This window comes from Heterocephalus glaber, unplaced genomic scaffold, assembly GCF_053883595.1.
Source record: "Heterocephalus glaber isolate CG9 unplaced genomic scaffold, H.glaber_assembly_v1.0 deba00001586, whole genome shotgun sequence".
NCBI classification, from domain to species: Eukaryota; Metazoa; Chordata; class Mammalia; order Rodentia; family Bathyergidae; genus Heterocephalus; species Heterocephalus glaber.
Window position 1 is genome coordinate 9135907 of NW_028258364.1, and position 27484 is coordinate 9163390.

A 27484-nucleotide genomic window follows, 5' to 3' on the forward strand; every position below is an offset into this window, starting at 1 on the left:
TAAATGAATAAGCTAATTGTGTTCATTAAAGTCTTATCAACACCAAGGGCTGGGGATTTAGCTCAGTGGCACTGCACCTGCCTCGCAAGTACTAAGTCCTGAGTTCAATCCCTGGTAACTGAAAAGAGTCATATCAACACCATATTATTTTAACACTGTGTTACTTCAAATCATTTAGTAATGAGGCAAATCTAAATTACTGGAAAGACTGAATCTAGAAGCTATTTTAATTCTTGTAAGAACACACAGTAATGGGCTGGGTGTGGTGGCGCAAGGCTATAATCCCAGCACTTAGGAGGCCAAGGTAAAAGGATCCTTGTGAGTTTGAGGCCAGCCTGGGCTCCTCAGTGAGTTCAAGGCCAGCCTCAACTACTTAGTGAGACCTTATCTCAAAAAAAAAAAAAAAAAAAAAGAGTACAGAGTATTATGTATACAAGTATGCTTATCGAAGCCTTGTGTTTTTTTTTTTTTTGGTACCGGGGATTGAACTCAGGTCCTTGCGCTTGCGAGGCAGGCAGCGGAACCACTGAACTAAATCCCCGGCCCTCGAAGCATTGTTTATAGTTGCAAAAAAATAGTAGTGCCCTAAATGTTCAGCAACAGGAGATTAATTATTCATATAATGGACACAGTTACTGACATGGCAATATGGTCACACCATATGAATGCCTTAGTTACTTTCCTATTGCTGAGACAAAATACCTGACACCCATAAGTTAAAAGAGGAAAGATTTATTACAGCTTACAATTGGTAGAGGTTTCGGTCCATAATTGGCGGGCTTGAAGGTGGAGGGACATTGCAAAAGAGAAAGCATCCATGGCATGGCGAGCAGAAGGCAGTGTAGCAGCAGCAGTGAAGAAGCAGCAAAAGCAGCAGCCAGTGAAGCAAGCCTCCCTTTCTCTTTTATCTCATCCAGGGTACAAGCCTTTGTACCACCCCTGCTCAGATTGGGCCTTTCCATTATGCACACCCAGAACTATGCTAAACCAATCAGTGAACTAATTTAGTACCACACACCCTTAATCCTAGTATCACATACCCTAGATCCAGCCACCTCCAAAAAGTACCACCTATGAGCTCATGCAGCTTTGGGGGAACATCTTGATAAAGCCACAACAATGAAAATATAAGAAGGTAATAAAAATGATTGTTTAATTCCACTTTTATAAATACAAGCACATGCCACTATCACACAAAAATTTCTAGAATATATATATATTAATGTGCCAACCCTGATTATCTCCAAGTGGATTTTGGCTTTTGAAATTGCAGTCTTAAATTTGTAGTGTTCATAAATTTCCTATGATAGGAAGAAAAATATTTTTAATTGAATAAATTAAAGAGTACAGTAACTTAGACTAGATAGACTAAGTAAAGCTCAGGATAGTTTGCAATTAGCATATCAGTTTGTGAATGTAAATGAACATTCCAAGAATATGCAAGGTTTTTTTAATAAAATAATTTTGTCACAAACAATTCTCCTTAGCTTTTTGCCTTAAGTTTTTTTTTTCTACCTGAATTTTAAAATTTTTAAAATTATTTTTATTGGTACATTTTAGATGCACATGATATATCTTGACTCTTTTTTTCTCATTCCCCTCCCTTCCCGTCAACTTCTCTTCCCTTCCTTATTTACAAAAGTTGTTTCCATTTTTTCCTTCTGTTCTCTTCTTTTTTCCTTTTGATACCCAAGGTTTTTAACTCAGTAATCATACCATGGTTGAAACTTAGCTTTTTTGGATCTTCTTTATATGATTAGTGCAGTACTTAGATTCTCAAACTTGATTCTTTCCACAATTTGGTTGCAAACCTAACTGGACAAGAACCAAATCAAATTCAGTGGTTAGGTTCAGTGTTGACCTTATTTGAGAATTTGATTTGGTTTTCTTCCAGTTTGGTTTGCTACCAGAATCGTGGAGAGAATTGAGTTTGTGAAACAAGATACCATGTAATGTGCCTTGTTGAAACTTTAGTCACAGAGTACAGAGGTCAGTTTTACTCCAGTCTTGTTAATGGATTTTTAAAATTGTTTTAAATTCTAAATCATGGTTGAAGCTAAGTCTTTCCTTCTATTTTATACTTTACCTAATTCTGTTTACTTAAAAGGAACAAGGTACTTTATTATTTTCCTCTGCATTGTTGATAATAAACCATTTGCTGCTTCTGGTAAGTGGTTTCTCCTGTAAAGTTTTTGTTTGCAATAGCAATGGTGCATATATGTGTATAGGTGAAAATCCTTCATTCAGAAAGCTTTTATTCTGTAATGGAAATGGAAACCTACCTGAGCTTTATGTGGGTTACATTGGAATCCTAAATAAATTCCAGTTTATTCCAAGAAATTCATAACCTAATAAATGAATCTATATAGTGAATTAATGGAAAATCAGTTTTAAGTATTATATTCAGTTATTATTTCATTATCTCTCAAGTAGTATTTGAAATGTTTTTCTTTTAATAACTTCAAAGTAAAATGCAAGCAGTATTATATAGTGGAAAAAACCAGAACTTTGGAATTAAACAAATCTGCAATTGAACTCTGACTATACTACATATTGACCTTAAGATTTTTGGTCAGTTAATCTCAGTACATGCCTGTAATCCCAGTACTCAGGAGGCTGAGGCAGGAGGATCACCATGAGTTCAAGGCGGGCCGGGATTTGGCTCAGTGGTGTTGCCGCCTACCTTGCAAGTGCAAGATCCCGAGTTTAATCCCAGGTACCAAAAAAAAAATTTTTTTTTTTAAATGTGCTCAAGGGGCCGGGTATTTTAGCTCAGTGATTTCAACGCCTGCTACACAGGCGCAAGGACCCAAGTTCAATCCCCGGTACCCCCCGCCCCAAAATGTGCTCGCTTTGGCAGCACATGTACTAAAATTGGAACGATACAGAGAAGATTAGCATGGCCCTTGTGCAAGGATGACATGCAAATTCGGGAAGAGTTCAAGGCCCGCCTAAACTACATAGCCAGACCCTGTCTCAAAAACAAAAAAAATTATAAACAAATAAAACCAAAAAGCTCCATAATAAACCTGAAAGCATAATATATGAATGATCTATATTTTGCTAGTTCATATATTTATTTTTACAGTGCTGGAAATCAAACCCAAAGTGTTGTGTATCTTATGCAAGTGCTCTCCTTCTGAGCTACATCCCCAGTCCAGCTACACTTTGTTATTTAAATAATATATTTGGTACAATTTTGAATGTAGAATAAAATCAACATGCTTAAGAACAACTTTAATGCTAAAAATAAGAATTGCTTGAGGGCCAGGGATTTAGCTCAGTGGTGCCGCACCTGCCTGGCAAGTGCAAGGTCCTGAGTTCCACCCCGGATTCCAGGGGGGGAAAAAAAAAAAAGTATTTCTGGTTTTATTATGTAGCACACACACATTTTATAAATGGAGTAAGTTTTTATAAAAGCCAAAAGCATTTTATTTAAAAGTATGCATAATTTAAAATGAGTGCATTATATCTACCTTTTTGAAAAACCTAAACTCAATTATGTAAAAATTATTTTTGACACTCAGAACCTTACACTTGTGAGGCAGGTGGTGGCACCACTGAGCTAAATTCCCAGCCCTGAAAAATGAAATTCTTTTCTTTTCTTTTAAAATTTGTATATTTATTGGTACATTTTAGGTATACAATACGTTTACATTTGTCATTGGGCGTTTGTACCTGTACATGATGTATCTTAGCTCTTATTTTTCCCCCATTACCTATGTGCCCTTCACCCCGTCCACCCTTCCCTATTTACATAGACTTTTATTCCATTTTTTTTTCTTTCTCATAGTTTTTCCTTTCCCTTCTTCCCTTTCCCCTTCCTCTCCCGCCACCCCCAAACCTTTGGACCTTTTCCTATTTCAAATTATCAGTTATTCATTTTAATCATTTTCATCCTTATTTACACTTTCAGTTTCTTACACTAGAGAAACTATTTGATGATTTTTTTTATATAAAAGGGAGTACTACTCAGCCATAAAGAATGAGAAACTAGAGACATTTATAGCTAAATGGATGCATATTGAGGCCATACTCTTAAGTGAAAAATAAAATTCTTATAAAGTACACATAAACTATCTCTGGAGGAATACAGCCATTTTACCAGAAAACAAACATTAAATTTGCCCTTTTATTGGAATTCAATTTTTGATAAAATTTGCTCAAATTAAGGCTGTTTAAAATTATTGTGGTTCATTTGGAATTTTGACGTGTACATTTCCACTTTGCGATATCCGTAAGAACCAGGGATTTAGCTCAGTGGTACCACCGCCCGCCTCGCAAGTGCAAGGTCCTGAGTTCAGTCCCCAGTACCAAAAAAAAGAGAGATATCCATAAGATACATAACATTTCATTTCACATTACATGCAGAAATCCTGTTTTGTGGTAAATACTCTGATAAATCTTCCTACCTCAGTCTCCCAAATCGTAGGATTACAGGGATATGCTATCATACCTAGCTCTCTTTTTGCAAAGAATATAGCTTATTACACAGAGTGGAAAAAGCAGTATTTATAATTTAATAGATATTATTTTAAACAACATACATTAAATTTTAAAATTAAATATAAAATTTTATAATTTCATAAATTAAATGTCAGAACTATCAGTAAAATAAGGAAATTTTTAAAATTTATTTTGATTGTTAGCAGCAATAAATAAAAATCAATATATTTATATAATATATAATATTAAACATAAATTTATTTTTAAATCATTCTCATCCTAATGTGACATCCAGTAGTTTTCTACTTATTCTAAAGGGTAAAAATAACTAAACTGCATACAAATTTTCCCACACTATAAAAAATTCTCATAATTAATTCCTTGCTAGATACAGAATTATCAATTTAAAATAACTTCCTTTGCAGTTCAGAAGGTCTTCGTACATTTTCCTCATTATCCAATGTTATTGAAGAAATAGCCTTATACCTTTATAGGTAACCAATTTCTCTCTAGAAACTTTTATGATCTTTTCTATATCCAATAATGTTCATGTATTTTACAGTTATTTCTTTACCCCCTTGTATCTTTCTCTTTTGTTTTTCTTCATTACTAGGGAATGAACCCAGGGATGATATACCACTGAGCACATCCCTAACCTTTTTTATTTTTTGATCTTGCTAAGTTACCTTACCTGACCTTGAACTTGTGATCCTTTTGCCTCTGCCTCTCTCAATGAAGAGAATAGGCATTTACCACTATGCCCAGCATGTCTCTTCTTGTGAGATTTCTGTTAGGCAGATGTTGAGCCTACTAGATTAATTCTCTATATCTTTTGACTTCATAATTTCTCTTTGAATTTTTGTGGTGTACCTTACATTGACCTTTTTCTTCTAGTCCTTGCATTTGGTATTTGGTCATTTTATAAATTAATTGAATAATACAGACTCTGTTAAGTTAAAATGCACATTGTAAACCAGAGAGCAACTACCAGAAAACAAACAGAAAATAGATAGTAAGAGGAGATAAAGTAGAATTTATAAATACCTAATTAATCCAAAAGAGGGTAGGAAAGAATTTTATTTTACTTTATTTTATTTGGTTCCCAGGGATCAAACTCAGGACCTTGTGCTTGTGAGGCAGGCAGTGGCACCACTGAACTAAACCCCTGGGCCAGCAAAGAATTTTAAAAGAAACAAAGAACAGGATAAATACCAAAAAGGAGCCAATAGAAAGCTTTCTATCATATTTCTCTAAGAACGTTTTAATTATCCAGCTTATTGTCTTTTTCTTTTTCTTTTTGATAGATTTGGAGGTTTTCTCTTTTTCTCTAAGGTTTTAAATTAGAATTTGTATTATACTTCAAGTTTGTGGGGGTTTGTTGTGTTCTGTTTTGTGTGTTTGTGTGTGGTGCTAGGGATTGAACTGTGGGCCTTTACATTGAGCTATATCTGCAGCCTTTTTATTACTGTTTCATTTACAGGATCTTGCAATATGGTCCAAGTCTATCTCAAACTCACTGTTTAGCCCCAGTCAGCCTCCAATTCTCAATTCTTTTGCCTCAGCCTCGCAAGTGCTGGGAGTACAGGTGTTTCGGTGTTATAAAAACAGTATTTCCATTATATGGAATTCGTATACTTCCATATATATGGAATTCTAGAAGATACAGACTTATCTTTAGTGACAGAAAACATATCCATGGTTACCTTGGGACCAAAGTGGAAGGAGAAATTGGCTGCAAATGAATAAGAGGAAAGTTTTAGAAAGGACAGAAATGTTCTCTATGCCAACTGTGGTTTTGCCAGTATATATATCTTTCAGACTTCATCATACTATACAAATGGTTGCAAATTATTGTATGTAAATTATACCTCAATAAAGGTGATTAGAAAGAGACAAAAAAATAGTTTCTGCCTCTGCTGTAGCCGTCTTTGTCTGTCCTTGGTTACAAATCTAGCTGTTGAATTGGAAGCCTTTAAACTCACCTTAGAATGTAAGGCTTATTCATTAAGTATATGTACAGCTCCTTATTACAAAATTATATTACCTCCAAAACATGTTTAAAGTTTGGCACAGTTAATGTCTCTTTGATGTTTGCTCTCCATTTGGGCAATCATCAGCCAGTTTCTTACTGCTTAGAATCAGAGATACTTAGGATTGACGAAAAGCATTTAGAGGTCATCTAGCTTTTATTTCTTTAAGTGCTCTTGCTTTTGTCACCACACTAGTAGAGGAAAAGGGGCAAGTGAACTTCCACAATCTGTATACCTTTTCTACCTCAAGAGATTTTGGAAACTGGAAATTGGAAGCCACCCAGATCCAAAGAGAAGGTCTGGGTGTGTAGCTCAATGCTAGAATATTTGCCTGGCAAGCAAATCATCTCCAGCAATACATATATGTACAACTGTGTGCATACATGCATACTATGATCCAAGGAGATAAATCACTTTCTCCCCTGTTCCATATTGTCATGTTTTTGTTTTATGTCCCATATCTATTTCATGGGTAGGATACTTTTCTCATTTCTCATATAGCTGACAAAACATAGGTCCCACTGTCCTAATTTCACATTACCAAAAGAACAAATGTCATTCTCTAAATTTGGTTTACACCTGGCCCAAACACTGTGCTAGAGGTATACCCACTAACCATGGGACACTGGGAAAGACTACTGAGAAGACAATACAATTTGAGCTGACAGACTGATAGCCTCCACAAGATGGGTGGTCAGTAAGGACTGCAATAAAAGATTTCTATTGGAGGACAGAATGATGCACATATGTAATTCCAGGTACTAGGGAGGCCAAAGCAGGAGGATCACAAGTTCGAGGCCAGCCTGGGCAACTTAGCATGACCTTATCACAAGAACAATAATAAAATGTTTTTAAGGTCTGTAGATACAGTTTGGTGGTAGAGCACTTACCAAGCATGTCCAAAGCCCCAGATTCAATCTCTTGTATGAGGAAAAAAAGATTCCTGTTAACTTCAAGCTGTTCTTCCATAATGAAGTCACTGTGTGCATTAGCATGGGACAAAGGAGAGTACAAACACATGAAATGTCCAGTATTCTACAAAAATTCTCAAATATTTTCCTTTCCCTAAAAATCTTTCAGATATCAGAAAACGGGACAATAAAGAAAGATGAGCTTGAGACATTTATAGCTAAATGGATACACCCTGAGACCATACTCTTAAGTGAAATAAATCTAACACATGTTTAGATACTGCATTGTTTCTCTAGTGTGAGAAACCGAAAGTGGAAATAAGGACTAAAATGTACAATAGACATTGGGAAATGGGAAGAAAATGTTCAAATGAGAAGGGGAACAAGGGAGGGATAAGGGGAAAGGAAGGAAAGGACAAGGAAAAAAAAGAAAAAAATTGAAACAAAGCCTTTGTACATAAGGGAGAGGAGGAATGGGGGTAAAAGAAGCAAGATATATCATATACTGGTACAGATTCCCTATGATGAATGTTATCATTGTATATATCTAAAATGTACTAATGTTTTATTTAAAAAATGAGACATTGCTGAGAATGCAAAAGCAAAGGTGTTTATATTAGTAGTTCTGATTATGAAATTTAAAATTAAGAATTCTCATGAGCACAGAATAATCATTGAACTATTCCTAAGTGTCTTTGTATTTTATTCAATAATTTATTGACAATAAATAACTAGTAATGATAGTGCCCTTCTGTTCAAGAATTGAGGTTTTATGTTGCCTGAGAATGCAGCCACATTAAGTCAGACATTGAGCTGGATTAGTCCAGTAGATTATGACAATAGCAATTTTTCTTTTGCTTATTTGGTTTTTTGGGGGACATACACATGATAAAAGGTAGAACTATATTTAAAGATTTAATCATTATTTTAAGGCTATGTTGATGTCTCCACAATAGAAAAAAATTTGGTGAACTGCAGGTACAATTCAGTGGTAGAGTGATTGCCTAGCATGCAATCCTGGGTTCAGTCCCCAGCACCATAAAAAAATGAAGGGAGGGAGGAGGGGAGGGGAGGGGGAAAAAGTGTATAAGACGGTATTTTTGTAGCTTTTGGACACCCAGTAGTTTAATCAATTATAACTTGAGCTGGATGACGTGGTGGTGCATGCCTATAATCCCAGCACTTGGGAGGTTGAGGTAGAAGGATTGCTGTGAGTTTGAGGCCATCCTGTACTACATAGTGAGACCCTGTCTCCAAAAAAACCCAAAACATTTATAAATTGAATCTGAAAAGTCTAATTGCTGTTTTCTTCCAGATAATTATAAAAATTTTAGGGAAAAAAGGGAAAGGAATAAATATGAGAAAAGGAAAAAATGGAAACAAAAGTCTTTGTAAATAGGGAGGAATGGAGTGGTTGAAAGGCAGGGGAATGGGGAAAAAAATAACCAAGATACATCATGTAAAGGTACAAATTCCCAATGATGAATATCATATTGTGTACCTAAAATGTACAAATAAACTTAATAAAAAAAAAGAAATAGGGCTGGAGCTTTAGCTCAGTGGTTTCACCACCTGCTGCGCAAGCACAAGGACCCAAGTTCGATCCCCAGTACCAATAAAAACAACAACAACAAAAAGAAATAATTTTAACAAAGGACATGAAAGATGTATACACTGAAAATTATAAACATTGATGAGAAATTAAAGAAGATATAAATATTATGAAAAAGAATTGAAAGGTTGCATTGAAAGCTTTTTCAAGAGACTTTTTCTTTTAAACAGGTTCCAATTTATTGTGCCTAAAGAATGGAATAGCAAATATAGACCTGTGTGCATTCATCTTGCTGGAACAGGAGATCATGTAAGACTTTATTATAACACTTTAATCCCTAGATAGCTTTTTAACATATTCTCCTTTACAGATGTGGTTACTATACTTGTTCAGTATGTCATCTTTTCTCTTCTTAGCATTACTGGAGGCGACGAACACTAATGGCCCGTCCTATGATTAAAGAAGCCCGAATGGCTTCACTGTTGTTAGAAAACCCTTATTATATCCTTTTGTAATACCTAAGAAATATTTTTCTTATTTACTTTTTATATATTTAGTTATCAAAATGAATCCCAAATCCAACTTTTCCAAACTAGTTCAGTCATCAGTTCAGAAAATAAGAAAGAAAGAAAAAGAGTGAAAGATTATTTCATGCCTTTTAAAAAACTAATGTAAGGATTATACTTCTATTGTATAATAATAAATTGTATTTTTATTTCTTGAGGTATACTTATGTTGTTTTTTAATAAGTCACATGCTTGCTAGTAAAGAAACATTTGTGGGGGCCGGGGATTTAGCTCAGTGGCTCTTCATCTGCCTCACAAGCACAAGGTGCTGAGTTTGATCCCCAGCACAAAAAAAAGTCCTGAAGAAACATTTGTGTTTCAAATGCATTTATGGTATAATTTGAGGGCCGGGGATTTAGCTCAGTGGTTTTGCCACCTGCTGCGCAAGCACAAGGACCCAAGTTCAATCCCCGGTACCAAAAAAATAAAAAGAAATCTCACTTTAAAAAATAAAAAAATAATAATTTGAGCTTAGAACGGTTCTTAAACTTCAAGATGACAGACTATTCATGGAAGAAATGAAACTGATACACAGATTAAAGAAATATTCAACATTACTGGTAATAAGAAATGTAAAGTGAAAACAATAATTACCAATAATTTTTGAAATTAAAAAACATGAAAAACAATACTGGGGAGGCTACTATGTGTTGGGCACTCTTATTACTAATGACTGAAAATCAGTTCAACCCTTTAGAAATGCATTTTTACCATGTGTATCAAGAGCCTTAAAACATCTTGCATCTGAGCTGGAGGTGTGGCTCAGTGATACACCACTTGCCTAGCATCACCTCAAAAAGAAAAAAAATTAAAATCTTAACATTCCTTGGCAGAGTAACTGATTCTGGGGGATGTATTCCAAGAATAAATTACTAAGATAAAAGAAACTAATATATTTATACAGCTTTGTTTATAATTGTAAGCCATTAGAAATAACTGTATACAACAGAGAAATGACTGAGTAAACTGGTTCATATTATTAGAATTGTATATAATTGGTTGTGTTTATTGCTGTACCACTTACTGCCTTTGTGACTTTAGACCTGTTACTTAACCTTTTTCTACCTCAGTTTTCTCATTGATAAATGGGAATAATCTTGTAGGTTATTCAGAGTATTAAATACTATTATCTAGAATACTACTTGACTAAATAATAAGCATCCAGTAAGTTTTAACTGTTATTAAAATTTATAATGTGTGAAAAGTAGTTATGATATAAAAATAGAATATAAAACCATATGGTCTCAGAGACAGAATGTGTGTTTACCATGCACAAGGCTCTCAGTTCACTCCCCAGCAACAAAACAAAAGCCATGTGGAATAATGCAGACATGCAAAAAAACCACAAAAACCTAAAGACAGAATTCAAACCAAAAACTATTCATGAGGAAAATACTAGAAGGGAATACACAAAAAAGTATCTCGTTTATAGATAAAGTACTTTTTCTTCTAAATGCTTTTCTGTATTTTCTAGATCTCTAATAATAATAATAATCTCTAATAATAAACATAACTACATAAACTATAACAGTAAACTTTATTTTAAATATAAGTAGAAAATTTTACAAACCTGTGATACACTGAAAACATTAAATTATACACTTGAAATGGATGAATTATATGATTATATCTCAAAAATTATGTAAATTAAAAGAAAAATACGGAAATTGAACGTAGTTGGACATGGTGGCACATATCTATAATTCCAGCTACTCAGGTGGCCGAGGCAGGAGGATTGCAAGTTTAAGGCCAGTCTGGGCAACTTAGCAAGACCCTTGTCTGAAAATAAAAAGTGCTGGGACTATATAGCTCAGTGCTTGCCTAGCACAGGACCCTGTGTTTTATCCCTTGTATTACCCAAAAAAAGAGTAAGAAAAATCTGAGAACTTCTTCACACCCTACAGAGGTAGCTAGATACTACTTTTGTCAGTATTAAATTGTGTTCAGATTTAACTATTCTAATATATTTTGAGACAAAGTTTATTTAATATTTTAAAACTTTCTCTTTGACCCACATTCTTAAATGGCTGCAGGAAACCCAAGGACCAAGTGTAAGTATATATATCACCTTCATTTTTGCAGTTTTCATACCAAATTTTCAGCAATATTAAAATTTTTGGTAGCCTTCAGTAAACTATTTCTACGTTTAATGTCCATGTATTATGAGAGGTACTATATATAAAAGAGTAGGAATATTGACTTTAATTTTTATCTTAAGATTGTTTTTTAATGTCTGATGAGGAGCTTTAATAGACTGAATTGATATATTTTTATACAACTATCTGAAAAAATGATAGAACTTTTTCCTTTTATTATATAAAGATTAAACTTTCTTTCTGGTCTTTTAAAATTATGAACTTTGGTAATTATTTGGCATTTCCATTATGTACTATATTGTGTTTTCTTTGGCTAGCTTATTTATTTACTTAGTTTTTTGAGACAGTGTCTCACTGTGTAATCTAGGCTTGTCTTGAACTCACTATGTAGTCCAGGCTGGCCTCAAACTTGGAGCATTGCCTCAACTTCCCAGGTGCAGGAATTAATAGGCATGTGCCATCATGCCTGGACTTTTGTCTTATTAAATAAAAATTTAACCCTAGAGATGAGAAGTACTCATATTTATAAGTTGCATATTTTATGAAAATAATATATACATGGCGTTAGTATTAGGTTACCTTTACTTTCCTTTTGTAAAAAAAAAAATTGTTTTAGGCTGGGAGATGTAGCTCAGTGGCACTGCGCTTACCTGGTAAGCACAAGGTCCTGAGTTTGATTCCTGGTGCTGGGGGGGGGGGTTGTTTTGAGCCAGGCGTGGTGGTGCACACCTGTGATCCCAGCACTCAGAAGGCTGAGGCAGGATGATCACCATGAGTTTGAGGCCAGCCTGGGCTACATAGTGAGTTCAAGGCCAGCGTGAACTACATAGTGAGACCTTGTCTCAAAAAAAAAGTTACGTTTATGTTCTATTGTAATAATTTCTTTTTAAAGTGGAAGAAAACTGTAAATTTGTTTTTCTTAAAATCATTAGAAATTGTAAGTACAACAATAATTATTTTTCCATTGCCAAGTGTGCTGGCACATGCCCGTAATCTCAGCATTCAGTAATCTGAGGCAGGAGGATTGCCATGAGTTTGAGTCCAGCCTGGACTACATAATGAGTTCAAGGCCAGCCTAGAAAACGATCATAATGTATACCTAAAAGGTACTAATAAACTTAATGAATAAAAATAAAAATAAACTTAAATTCTCTCGGTGGAGGGAGGATGGCAATGAAGTTCTTATGTTTTAAATATTTTAATTTTCTAGGCACTGTACTAAGCACTTTGCATGGATGATTCAATTTGATTCTTACAATATCTTTCTTTGTTGCTTTTTACTCCCTTAAACTGCTTTTCTTTTTCTTTGTAAAACTTATCTCTATGTTATGGTTTGTAATCTAGATTTCCCCCCAGAGCCTCATGTGGTCATATGTGGGGCTTTTTGGAGGTGGCTGGATTTTAGGTGTGTGATGTTGGGATCAAGGATGTGATGCCATATTGATTCTGGTGCAGTGCTAGGATTAAGGGTGCCTCACCCTGGGTGTGAGTGCTATCCGTCCTAATGGTGGGTAGTGTGGATAAGATATAAGGGATAGAAAGAGGGTCCCTTGTAGCTTGCTGCTTTTGCTGCCATCTTCCTGCCATGAACTATTTCTCCTCTGCCATGCTGGCTTGCCTTGAAGCCAGCCAATTATGGACTGAAACCTCTACAAATTGTGATTCCAAATAAACTTTTCCTCCTTTAACTTTGGTGTCAGGTATTTTGTCTCAGCAATGAGAAGCGTAACTAATACATTCTACTTGATATATTACAAAAAAAAAGAAAAAACATGAAATCTAACTGCCTGATATAAACCTGCATGTATTAAAATGTAAATGCGGGGCCAGGGATTTAGCTCAGTGGTTTCAATGCCTGCTACACAAGCGCAAGGACCCGAGTTTGATCCCCAGTACCAAAAAAAAAAAAGTAAATGCATGAAATACTCATTTCTGTTTTGTTTTGTGGGCTAGGAGGTCCAGTTTAAAAAATGTGTCTGACCTTTTTGTGATGGGAGGAGCCCTTGTTTTAGAATCTGCAGCTCTCTTGCACTGGCTAGAGAGGGAAGGTTATGGACCATTAGGAATGACTGGAATATCCATGGGAGGACACGTAAGCCTTTTTCAATTTGTATTTCACTCTGATTGTAAGATCTATGGAATCTAGTTATTTTAGAAATTCTCCTTAGGTATGGAATTAACTTCAATCTTGGTGAAGGTGGGAAGCAGAAACAAATTGACCTTTCATTCTAATTATGAAGTGATTTTTTTTCATATATATCTAGGCATTTTATTGTACTTTTCTCCATTAACAGCTTAGATTCTGGGCTTAATATCTTCTGGAAATTTGATATAAAGTTTAATGTTTCAAGTGTCAAATATAAAAACCCAGTTTTGCTGTTAAATTGATCAAGATAGTTGAATTGGAAAATATTTTCCATTTATCTCTTCACTCCCAGTAACATCAATATATTTTACCTTTGTGTCTTCCAGAATGTACCGAAACCAACTTGTAAATGGTTTCTGTGTCTTTAGTCTGTTTTCTCAATAATGTTTTAAAATTTTTTTCCTATACACTATAACTAGATTAGTTTTTCTCTGATCTCTGCTCTCTCCTGCTCAGAACCTGCCAGAAGTTTGCTTCTACATCAGGTTCTAACTGTTCTGGACACTAGTATCCCCTGTCCCATTAATGCCCTTTCACTTAGCTGAACAGCACCATCCCCTTGTAGTTCCAGTTTAGAGCTTACTAAAGAAGCTGTGGTCTGCTCAAAGCCTTACCTTCATACGGTATCTCCCATTAGTACTTCATCTCTCTTTTTTTCATTAATTTTAATTAACTGCTTCGTTACAAGAATTTTTTATTTTTATTTTTATTAGTACATGTTTGTAGTATACAATGATTACATTCATCATGGGGAGTTGGAACATTTATATAACACGGCTTAATTCTTTTTACATACCCATTCATCTCTCCTTAGTACTTTTCATTATACCATAATTGTTTAGTTTATGTGGTAGTAGCCCTTAACTTCAGACTCTCACTCATGGGTTATTTTGGTTTTGTTGGTTGTGGTGGTTTGGTTTTTTTGAAACAGAGTCTCACTTTGTAGCTCAGACTGGCCTTGAACTCACTATGTAGTCCAGACTGACCTCGAACTCACAGTGATCCTCCTGCCTCAGCCTCCCAAGTGCTGGGACTACAGGCATGTGCCACCATGCCTGGCCCACCCAGTTGTTTAGTTTAGCAGTTTTCTCCACGAAGCAGTTGATTCATTGAAGGCTCAGAACATCCTTTCGTTCACAATGTAGCATATATTAGTCACTCAGTATATATTTTTTTAAATAGGTATATGGATTTTTCTATAGGTCATTTGAACTATAAATTTAAGTTTTTTAAAATGTACTCAAATTCAAAGGAACTACCATTGAAACTAAGGATAGAAAAGGATTTATTTTCCGACCTACTAGTGTTTCCATTGTTATGACCCAGGCTACTGCCTAAGAACTGATCTCCTTACCTCAAATCTCAACCTCTAGTTAATCTTGAAAATCGGATCACATTAGCTTCCTTGAATCACTTTCACAAAACTACTCTTTTGCTCAGAACTCTTAATTTCCTACAAAACAAAGGGACCACTCATTTGATCCTGATGAGTCTTTGCGGCTCTACCACTTTTACTCACACCAATGACTTCATAAGCCTACTGACCATCCAAACAGGATATTGGCTCTTCCCTACCTGACACTTCATTACCATCTTGATTTTAAACAAATGGCTGAAAAGATTCAGCCATTTCTTGAAGACTTCTCTTAACTGCTATAGCCAAAAGTCACTTTTCCTTTCTTTAAACACATGCATTACATTATTTTATATCCATTCTATAATCTGCTCTATAGTTCACAAATTCTTAGCCTCCTCAGCCACACCTCAAAGGTATGAGATTTTTCTGATTGTGATTTTGCATGATCTGAGCAAGTCACTTAAGTACTGAGTGCACTTAGTCTGCTGCCCAGCATCTCTATCTCAGGACCCTTGCTTTGTACCTAAAAATGGTATAAAGTAGGTGTTGGTAAATGTTCTCCAAGTTTTTATAATTTTTATTTCTAAGAAGGAAATTTTATGTTGCTAAATTTGAGATTTGGGGAGTTTAACAGAGTCACTAGACATTCTCATGGGTGTTTAGAGACTTTGTGTTCATGTCTTACCTCACCATTAACTATTTTTCATTTTAACAAATAGGCAATTTAAAATAAGCTTTCTCAACTGATTTATTATGTTACAGATGGCCTCCTTAGCAGTATCCAACTGGCCTAAGCCCATGCCATTGATTCCATGTCTCTCTTGGTCCACAGCATCTGGAGTGTTTACTACGGTAATTTAATTGCAATCATTATTTAGATAGTTAAGTATATAATTAAAGGTCATTGTTTTGAAGCTCCCCCAAATCAATCACAGGTTGAGTTATTCGGTAGAAGGTGTTAACAGGACTCAACATATATTTGTATTCATGACCAAGACTTAATTATAGCAAAAGAGCCTCACCTGCCTGGCAAGTACAGGGTCCTGAGTTCGATTTCCAGTACTGGGGAAAAAATTTATAGCAAAAGGATATAACAACCAACGAAAGGAAGAGGAACACTAGGCAAAATGTGGTGCAAACCTCCAAGAGTCTTCAACCAGTGGAATCTTACAGTTTGTCCTTAATTCCTCCAGCAGTAATTTGTGACAGTGTGCAAAGTGCTATCTCTATTGCCTGACTCTAGTACTCCAGGTATTTTAGTCAGGCATGAGTGAGTTAGGTACCCTTTGCCTAGCATGTACCAAAATTCCAGAAGGAAAGTGGTATTAAGCAGAAACTACATTGCTTGTACAAACAGCTTAGGTACAAATGATCCACTCTTTCTTTCCATTTAGGAAGTTATATATCAGTGTAAATGAACAGCTCACGACTCAAGTTGCCAGACTCTGGTTAAGGGCCAACCCTTTCTAAGGATAGGCAATCACAAATCCGCTATGTTAACTCTCTTATACACAGTGATTAATAAAAATAAAAGTATTGAAAATATGATTTGATCTTATTTTTATTATTTTAGGGTGTATTGAGTAAATCAGTTAATTGGAGGGAGCTGGAAAAGCAGTATTATACACAGACGGTTTATGAAGAAGAAATTATTCACATGCTTGAATACTGTGGAGTAAGTATTGTTTTGATTCAATCTTAAATACCACCCCCCCAAAAAAGGAAAAATGCTTAATTCTTTGATTCTTTCCCGTAATTTATCAGCTTTCAGGATAATGAATTGGTTCTATTACTGTCCAAATGTAACAATTGTTTTTTGTGTGTGTGTGTGGTACTTGGGATTGAACTTGGGACCTTGTGCTTGCCAGGCAGGCGAGGTGCCACTGAGCTACATCCCCAGCCCCTAAATCTGACAATTCTGTTCATGAATGTAAAAATTTTGCCTAGTTTGAGTTATTGACAGTCTCAAGAGATTTCATAAAGTAAAGGGATCTTCCTAGTAGCAATGCAGATTTTATAATTATCTGACTATAAACCTCACACTTAGGAAGTTAGGGTTTTGTTTTTTACTTCTTTTGGGGACAGAAGTCTTGCTTTATTACCCAGGGTGTCAAACTTGAAGTCTTCCCACTTGAGCCTCCAAAATAGCTATGATTGCAGGCATGTGCCATAATCTTCCATTACCTCAAATGTTAATTATTTGCTTCCTTAAGAACTTTATTACAATAAAAACACACTTTATTACAAAATAGCTTTATTAATTAGTTCCTTGTGTTCCACTATACCTAGAGCCAGAAAGATACCTACATTTGAAAGCTTCTGAGAAAACTTCCATCTGTTTTTTTGAAGAAAGTTCGTAAAGGGCTGGGGCCTCCTGCCTTGCAAGCGCAAGGTCGCAAGTTCGATCCCTGGTACCAGAAAAAAAGAAAGTTCATGAATGTCAGTTGTTTGAAATGGCAGTATAGTCTTACCCAGTACTTCTTGTGTCCCTTAGAACTAGTTCACAGTAATGAATGTTCAAAAAATGTCAAGATGATTTCTTTATTGTGATTTCACAGTCAAAAGAAGTTAAATTTAGTTAGGTGCAGTGGCATTTAGCTGGGTGCAGTGGCTATAGTCCCAACATTCTGGTGAGCTGAGGCAGGAGGATCCCAAGAACAGCCCAGCCTGGGCAACTTACTGAGATAAGAAAATAAAAAAATTTTAAATGGACCGAGGAATAGTAGCTCAGTGCAAAGGCCTTGGGTTCAATCTCCATACTTTAAATTTATTGATGTACCACTCTGAGTATCTAGAACTCATTAATCCTTGCATTTCTTTCTTTTCTTTTTTTTCCCCCCCATTTTTGAGACAGGGCTTCACAGTGTAGTCCAGGCTAGCCTTGAATTCACTATGTAACTCAGGCTGGCCTTGAACTTTTGATCCTCCTGTCACACCCTCATGAGTAGCTGAGATTGTGGACATACACCATCACTCTCAGCTCCTTGATAATTTTTAATACTTGTTTGTTCAATCTGAGTAAGGGATATTAGATAGGTGGTATCTTTTTGAGCTTATATTTACATTACTTCCAGTAAACACTCATAAAACTTCTAGAAGTTCTAAGATGAAGGCAGATTATGGGATTTCAAACTCTCACAATTAAACATGACACAGATTGATACCCTTTTTTGTTGTGTAGGAATCATTTAGTAATAAATACACATCATTTATCTTAATCTTCCATTAAATTTTGACATCTTTTCTCTTTTTTAAAAAGAATGATATGTTGGGGATTTAGCTCAGTGACACTGTGCTTGTCTTGCAAGCTCAAGGTCCTGAGTTCGATCTCTGGTACCAAAAAAACAAAAACAAAACTTATTCACAAAAAGGATGATAGATCTATACAAAATAAAATTTTCCATTTTGACCGTTTTTAATTGGATAGGAACATCGAGTATATCCACACCATTTGCAGTCACCACACCATCCCTTTCCAAAACTTTTATTTTCTACTCACACGAGTACAATCATAGTGTTTGTCTTCTTTTTTGTTTTGTTTGACACAGGGATTTACTATGTAGTCCAGGCTGGCCTTGAGCTTGCTTTGTGGCCCAGCTGGCCTCAAACTTGTGGTCTTCCTGCCTAATTCTCCCAAGTGCTGGGCTTTCAAGCATGCACCACCACATATGGCATTATTTGTCCTTTTGTGTCTGGTTTATTCATATAGCATAATAGTCTTCAGAGTTCATCCAGGTTATGGTATGTATCTTAAAAGAGAATTTAAAATTTTAATTTAAAAAATTCATTTCTGGGCCGGGGATTTAGCTCAGTGGCACCATGCCTGCCTTGCATGCACAAGATCCTGAGTTCGATTCCCAGTACCGGGGGAAAAAACAAAAAAGATAATACTCTATTGTGTATATATGTATGTATGTATGTATATATAAAGCAACATTTTATGTATCCTTTGATGAGTATTTATCTGTTTTTAAAAGGTTGTTAAAGTTCTATTTTGTATTAAATAGTTTTTTCTTTCATATATTCAGACAGATTCTTTCAAAATGGGACAAGAGTTTGTGAAACGCTTCCCTAGCAGTGCAGACAAGTTGTTTTCCAGAAGTTTAAATTTAGATATGACAAACCAAGTTGTGTCCCCAACACCTACTGAGTGCCAAACTTCTCGTAAAACATCTATCAGTGCTACATCAGAAGGACTCTTCTTGCAAGATACCTCTAAGATAGACTGCCTGAATCAAACACTTTCAACCAACAAAAGTAGTTACACAAGTTATAACCCTCAGTCATACCAGGTACTCAGCAAAGAACAAAGAAGAAACAGTCTTCAAAAAGAATCTTTAATATTTATGAAAGGAGTCATGGATGAATGCACTCATGTAGCAAATTTCTCAGGTACTAATTTTTATATATAATTGAGAATATTTCCTGGTGTGTAAATATTTGTGAAATATTTTAAAGATGCTTTACAAAATAATTTCATGTTTTAAAAGGAATATTTTTGTTACTTCCAGAATGTGTTCTCCAAGATAAACTGCTCATTTAAATGTATCATATTTTATCGATGAAAATCTTTCTGTGCCATCTCATCCATCCATCCATCCATTCATTCATTTATTCATTCATTGTTTTCTTTGAAACAAGGTCTCACTATGTATTTCAGGCTGGCCTTAAACTCACTATGTAGTCCAGGCTAGCCTTGAACTCTCGGTGATCCTCTTGAGTGCTGGGATTACAGGCATGTGCCACCATCTTTCTCATTTAAAAATACATTGGAGGGGAAGTGTAACTTAGTGGTAGAGCATGTGTTTAGCATTCACAAAGCCCTGGGTTTAATCCTCAGCACCAGAAAATAACAGTGATAAATAAAAATACACTGGATCTTGTATCTTTAGAATAGTCATCTTGTGTTAAGGATGAATATTATGGTAATATAGTATATTTAATACTTAAGAGTTTGATAATTTTTTTCCTTAATAGTGGTATATTGTGTGGTATGTTTTATTTCCTAATATGACTTATAGTATTTATATAAAATCTTAGACCTTTTTAATGTGTAAAAATCCCATACTTAGTTCCAGTTGACCCAAGCCTCATTATAGTGGTACAAGCCAAAGAAGATGCCTATATTCCACGAACAGGAGTTCGAAGTCTACAAGAAATTTGGCCTGGTTGTGAAATCCGATATCTAGAAGGGGGTCATATTAGCGCTTACCTTTTTAAACAGGGACTCTTCAGGTAAGATGATGTGTCTAAACAGGTATTTGTTTATTTGTTGTTTGTTTTTCTTTTCCCTCAACAAGTAGGAAAGATTAGGCATTTTTATTGCATGTGTTAGTCCCTTCTTGCCTCCCACAAATCTCACATTGAGGTATTTTCTCTCCTTTCCTAGCTTGTCCTCTTTCTTTTTATTCTAGAAAACTTGGCATGTAGGTTATCTTAGGCATGTTTTTTCAGGTGGTTTTACTCTCTTTAAGCACTAATAGTCATGTATTTTAGGGTGTGTGAAGGAACACTGTGTGGTTTGTAGAAGTTGCTTAGGTGCATGGATAAGTTCTTTTATTCCACTCTGATGTTTTCTCAGAATGGCTTGAGCATCTGTCACATAATATAGCAATGTGTTTTAATTAGCAAGTAAATAGTGAATTTTAAGGAGAAGTGAGATGCTGATTTAATATTAATGACTTTTGATATTCGAATACTGACTCCACTATTTTTTATTCATTCATCTGTTTTTTGTGGCACTGGGGATTGAACCCAGAATCTTGCACTGAACTGTATCTCTAGCCCTTTTTGTATTTTGTTTGCAGTACTGGAAGTTGAACCCAAGGAGAACTGAGCTTCTTCCCCAGACCTTTCTACTTTTTTGAGATAGAAATTGAACCCAAGGAACACTGAACTGCATCCCCAGCCCTTTTGAAAAATTAATTCATTTGTTTATTTTATTTCAGGACAGGATTTGCTGAATTGCACAGGCTGCCCTTGAACTTGAAACCCCCCTCCTACCTCAGCCTCCCAAGTGCTGGGATTACAGTGTGCCACCACGACTGGCTTTAGTCACATGATTTAAAAGGTGTATGCATGCAAGCACAAGGTCGTGAGTTTGATCCCCGGTACCAAAAACAGGTGTATGCAGCTCAGTGGTAGACCAGTTGCTTAGCATATTGGAAGTTCTCAGTTCAATTCCCCACACTGTGAAAAAAAAAAAAAAAAAGCCAGGCACAGTGGCATGCACCTATAACCCCTGCACTTCCAGTACTCTGGAGGCTGAGGGAGGAGGATTATTGTGACTTTGAGGCTAGCCTGAATTACATAGTGAGATCCTGTCTGGGAAAAAAAAAAAGGCATATGTGTACCTTTCCTAACCCTTCTCCTACCATCTACACAAGCCCATACTGTGACTTTAGACATCAGGAAATCAAATTGAGATTCATTCAACCAGAGCAAGTTCCCCAAATTAACCCTGGGGGGAAAATTCACCAGTGGGCTAACATGAGCCTTTCTCCCACTCACCTGCGGTCAGCTATTGCTGTCACACCTGCCCTTAAAAAAAATCTCTTTGTATGTTTATACTAACATACAAATATCCAGCTTTCATTTGTTTCTCTTATGGTTTTTAAGATTTACAAGGAACAAATTTTGAGCCAAAGAAAGAAAAGCTTGTTAGAAATCTATGTCTTCCCTAACATAATGAAAGTCATAATCTGTTAGCTGGTTCTCAGTTTTAAAAATAATCTTCATATTTTTGTTAGAATATGGGGAAATGTTTAAACAAGTAGGACATAAGAGCAATATTATCTCATAGTTTTTATTTATACTGGGTGAAAATATAGACATGTGCATTAAATAAAACATTCTAGAAGAAATAAATACATTAATAACAGATGCCTTTGAGTAGTGGCATTATAATGTCTTTTTCGCTTTTCCATATTTTTTGATTTTCTGAATGTTCTACAGTGAAAATGTACAGTAGGGAAAAAATAGCTTCAAAAATTTTTTTTGAGACAAGGTCTCACTATGTATTTCAGGCTGGCCTCAACTCAAAATGATCCTCCTGCCTCAGCCGTCCAAGTGCTGGGATTACAGGAATGTACTACCATGCCTGGCACTTAAAAAAAAATATATATATATATTTTATATATATATAAATGTAAATTTATATATACTTATATATAATATAAATATAATAATATAATATATTATATTATATTTATATATAATATAAATATATATTTGTTTGGTACCAAGGATCGAACTCGGGTCCTTCTGCTTGCAAAGCGGGTGGCAGAACCACTGAGCTAAATCCCCAGCCCCTAAAAATATTTTTTGAAGGGCCAGAACAGTTTGTTCCTTTCCAATTGAAATATGAAAATATCCAGTGAAGTTAATGTGAAGTTAAAAGCAACGATTTTGATTTTAAATTCAGTTGCCAACCAAATGTTCTTAGTTTTTTTTAAAAAAAAAATGTCGTTCAGTGAAATAGATTGAATCTCACAGTCTAAAGGTTACATAATTTTCAACAAAATAACAGAGATGAGAAGAAATCAGTTCTTTGTCTTGCTATTTGTGTGTGTGTTTGTGTATGTGTGTGTAGTGTTTATGTACAAAGAAAGGCTTTTAAGAAAAGATACCCCTGGCTCCATCTTCAGTTGAAACACATTTCAGGTTTTCCAGTAGTAGTGGTGAGGTTCCATGGAGCCAGTCCCCCAACACACAACATTTTTACCCTTTGTATAGTTCAGAGAGATGGTTGGTTTATAAACCACAGGTAATTTTGGAAATACAGTAAAGGTGTTGTCTGTCCCCCACTCCTTATGCTAATGACTTACTGTTTTTCTTTTATATTTAATTGTAGACAAGCCATCTACGATGCATTTGAACGCTTCCTCCATAAATATGCTAACTAACTGGACTGCTGTATTACAGTATAACCAGTGCAGCCATTGTGTTTCTTAGAAAAGAAACTTTCATCCTGTGATGATGCGAAGAACCAGCAGACTGTACTATATATCTAATTTTTACCAGTTTAATCTGGAATTCAGTGTTACAGGTCAGTCAGTTATAAATGTTAAATACTACATTTCATTACTTTCAGAACAATATTTGAATTAAATAATTTGAAGTATTTTGCTATTGTGGGAGTCCCATATACTCAATATCTAGTCTGTTTATGAAAACAGCATTTTAAACTGAGTAATTTATTAATTTAAAATAATTTTATTCATAGAAATCTTGGTTTTTAATAGAATTGCTAAAACGAAGAAGATTGTAATATATCAGCCTGTACAGTATACCTTTATGACGTTTCTGCCAATTTTATTTGAGAAATGTGTGGTTTTTTTGATGCATGGTGAGTTTATAGTCTTATTTACAATTACAGTTAATTTTCTGCCATAGAAATATTTGTATATAAAATCACTGTTAAATTTGAATTTTAAAAAAATCCTGTTTTGTAGATAAGTGCTTTTAATAATTAAAATGAGTAGGCTGGGGATTTAGCTCAGTGGTTCTGCCTCCTGCCTTGCAAGTATAAGGTCCTGAATTTGATCCCCGAATAATAATAATAATAATAATAATAAAATGAGTTGAAATACAGATGGGATGAATTAAACTAGGCTAGACTTTAAATTTTTACTAAAGATTAGAATTCTAAAAATGCCAAACATTTCCCCTACTTGAAAAATTTCAAGTCATGAAAAAGGGAAATAATGGAAGACCTTCTATTACATTGATGGTTCTTTGTTTATCATTTTCCTGTATACTTACTCAATTTGCTAAGCATCTGACTTTAGCTAAAATACTTAACAGCTTTGCCTTCTTAATTTCATAATACCATTTATGAAATTGATTTGTCTGCCGGGCATGGTGGCGCATACCTGTAATCTCACTGCTAAGGAGGCTGAGGCAGGAGGATCACCATGAGTTCAAGGGCAGCCTGGGCTACATAGTGAGTACAAGGCCAACGCAAACTGCAAAGCAAGACCTTGTCTCCAAAATACAAAGAAAAGAAAAGAAATTGATTTGTCCCATACAGACTTTTGAAGTTTTATATATATAATAACTTTTTTTCCCCTTGGTACTGAGGATTGAACTCAGATCCTCGAGATTGCTAGGCAGGCACTGTGCCACTGAGCTAAGTCCCAAGCCCTATAATAATGTTTTTAAATGGGGAATTATATGACTAAATTTCATGCTTATTTTTGCAGGTTTTTTCATGTTTTGTTTTTTTTTTGAGGTAGGGTCTCCCTATATTTCCCGGGCTCAAAGTTCTAATCCTACTTTAGCCTTGTGAATGCATTATAAGTGTGTGCTGCCATGCCCAGTTCTTAGTGCTTTCTTTTTATGTTAAACTTCTCCAGCTGAGAGTTAAAGTTAAAAAGAAAAGAAAATATTTTTAGGTATTGTGTGGAGGTTTGGATTAAGTGTATTTGAGGGTTGCTTTTTTTAAAAATCTGTGTTGTTTATGAATTATAACATGTAGTTTTATAACATGTAGTAAGGATGTACGAGTTACAATGTGCCTTTGCAGCCTTTTTAAAGATTTTGTAACTTTAATGCCTCCATCTTAATTTTTTTTTTTTTGGTACCAGGAATTGAACTTGGAGACTCACGCTTTGCCAGGCAGATGCTGTGCCACTGAGCTTCATTCCTGGCTCTCCATCTTAATTTTTATAACCATTTAAAATTAGCTAGGTGAGGTAGCACACACATGTAATCCCAGCACTCAGGAGGCTGAGGCAAAAGGATTGCCATAAGTTCAAGGCCAGCCTGAACTACACAGCGAGAACCTGTCTCAAGAAAAAATAAAAAATAAAATTATTAATGTGACATCATTGATGGCCCACAAAATAGTAATTTCTTTAAAACTGCCCTGCCATAGGGCCGAGGATTTAGCTCAGTGGTACTGCGCCTGCCTTACAAGCGCAAGGTTCCAAGTTCAGTCCCCAGTACCAAAAAGTAAAACTGCCCTGCCATAACAAAGCAATACAGAACAGCTTAGAACCTAAAGCAGTGTTACATGTGCAGAACAGAACCTTTATAGTTTTAACTCCCAAGTATAAAGTCTGCTGAAGTTCTTCTACAAAATAACCTTTAAAGATAAAATAAAACTTATTGCCACCTGAATTACAGTGACTTTATGTCAGGCATATAGTGAGATATGATTGAATGCTTCTTGAAAAATGACTTTGGGCTGGCGATTTAGCTCAGTGGTTCTGGCGCCTGCCTCACAAGCACAAGGTCCTGAGTTTGATCCCTGGTACCAAAAAAAAAAAGAAAAATGACTTTGGTAAAACCAATAGTTTATTCTTTTTCATATAAACATTTCTTACTAAGCAATAACATACTATGGCATGTGGTTTTCTATTGATAAACAAATGAAATTTCAGTACAAGTTTTTTTTGAGACAGGGTCTTGCTATGTAGTTCCCAGTGGCCTTGAACTCAGCTGTGTAGCCCAGGCTGGCCCTGAACTCATTGTGATCCTCCTGCTTCAGCCTTCCAAGTGCTGGGATTACAGCTGTGCACCACCACACCTGCCCGGTTATATAGTTTCAACTTTTAGGCCTAACTTTCCCCAAATGTGAAAGACTATTTTTCTTTGTTTTGCAGTAGCAGGGATTGATTCCAGCCCTTTTTGTATTCTTAATTGTAATTGGAGATAATGAGTCTTGTTACATTGCCTAGATTGGCCTTGAATTTGCAGTCCTTCTCCCTTAGCCCCCAAGTAGCTGGAATTATGGGCATGCACCATGCACCACCACGTGTAGCCCAATATTTCATCTCTTACCTTGATGTTTTAAAAGTGTACTCACAATTCAGGCGTGGTGGCGCACACCTGTGATCCCAGCACTAGGGAGGCTAAGGTAGGAAGATCCCTGAGTTCAAGGCCAGCCTGGACTACATAGCAAGACCCTTTAAAAAAAAAAATTGAAAAGTCTTTAGGCTGGGAATCCATTCCCAAGTTTGCCCTTGGATTCCCTCTTACATCACACTACTCCACTTTGTCTTTCCTACTCAACATTGAAGATATCTAAGTTTGAGACCCCTGATTTTGATCTGTGATTAGGAAGTTTCTGAATTTTATGATTTGCTAATGTTGTATTACTATTAAGTCATTTTATCTTATGCATTTTAGATTGTTTCTTATGAATGTATCTTTTTTTAATGTGGTGCTTTCTTCTGCAAACTACTGAATTTTTAATATTGTAAGTAAAATTTTTAAATGTCATTTTTGAAGACTTTATATTTCATAATAAAAGTCTATTTAAAAAAGGTAATTATTTGGGTTTTTTTTTTCCAGCAAGCATAATTCCAAATACAGAAAACACACGTTACATTTGATCAAGGTACCAAAATTGGGCCAGGGATTTAGCTCAGTGGTTCCACCACCTGCCTCAAAAGCATCCGAGTTCGATCCCTGGTACCAAAAAAAAAAAGGTACCAAAATGAACCGAGTATATTTATTCCCTCCTTGTTTGGTTTTGTTTTGTTTTAGAGGGGGTACTGAACCCAGGTCCTTTCTTCCCCTTAGTTATTATACCCACATAGTAAGGTAAAAATAAGAGAGGGAGACTTTAGGACAGCGGTGGTGAACATATGGCACACATGTTATTGTGTTCTTAAGATAAAAGATGTTAATGTAAGAGTTTTTTCTAAACTAAAACCTCAGTATTATAATTAAACAATGTTGGTACTTTGCTGGCAGTAAGTAAGTGGCTTTTGGTTTGCAGTTTAGCACTTGGTCTCTAAAAGGTTTGCCATCACTGCTCTGGAACAGTATCAGTATCTCAAAGAACCAAATATTTTCCAAAATGTGTGTGATCTGGGGGAAAAGAGCATTCTGACATACCATAGTTATCTGAACTTAGCTTGATCTTGGATGTTATCACCTTTCTGCTAGTAGATATGCTTCAGGGCTGAGGGGATGTAGCTCAGCGGTGCTGTGCCTGCCTGGCAAGCACAAGGTCCTGAGTTTGATCCCTGGTACAATGAGTGCATTTGCCTAATATATACATATATAACTTTTTTTTTCCTGTGCTCAGGATGGAACCCAGGCAAATGCTTGACCACTAAGCTATGACTCAAGCCATTCCCCTGGTAATTTTTTTTTTAGTACTAGGAATCGAACTCAGGACCTTGCACTTGCCAGGCAGGCACAGTGCCACTGAGCTACATCCCCAGCTCTTCCCCTGGTAATTCTAATGTGTAGTCAGGTTTAAAAACCACTGAGCTTGGGCCGGGGATTTAGCTCAGTGCTTTCACCGCCTGCTGCGCAAGGACCTGAGTTCAATCCCTGGTACCAAAAAACCCCCAAAAAACCATTGAGCTACAAAGGATTCAAGGGACGAACTGCTGAAGTAAAAGGAAGAAGATACAAAGTCA

The 27484-nt window shown here is 35.6% G+C and overlaps 1 protein-coding gene and 1 non-coding gene across 12 annotated transcripts in view; both read left to right on the plus strand.

Annotated features, from left to right (window-relative positions):
- The window catches only part of Abhd18 (abhydrolase domain containing 18), a 45079-nt gene extending 18622 nt beyond the window's left edge, over positions 1-26457 (plus strand). For 2 of the 11 annotated variants that reach the window (XM_021236486.2, XM_021236485.2), the window contains 8 exons: positions 9170-9248; positions 11539-11556; positions 13555-13693; positions 15867-15956; positions 16678-16779; positions 19133-19496; positions 20177-20339; positions 22957-26457. In XM_021236486.2, coding sequence (XP_021092145.1) covers positions 9170-9248; positions 11539-11556; positions 13555-13693; positions 15867-15956; positions 16678-16779; positions 19133-19496; positions 20177-20339; positions 22957-23008 — 1007 coding nt within the window. In that variant the 3' untranslated portion in view covers positions 23009-26457. Of the gene's footprint in view, positions 1-1894; positions 1990-9169; positions 9249-9355; positions 9441-11528; positions 11557-11849; positions 12708-13554; positions 13694-15866; positions 15957-16677; positions 16780-19132; positions 19497-20176; positions 20344-22956 lie in introns of those variants that run through there. The other 9 variants (XM_004854959.3, XM_087193277.1, XR_015443904.1 and 6 more) reach the window with 9 other exon arrangements.
- Positions 2845-2951, plus strand: LOC147823405 (U6 spliceosomal RNA). Its single transcript, XR_015443945.1, has one exon. It is a non-coding gene; the product is annotated as a U6 spliceosomal RNA (small nuclear RNA).
- Positions 26458-27484: the final 1027 nt, after the last annotated feature.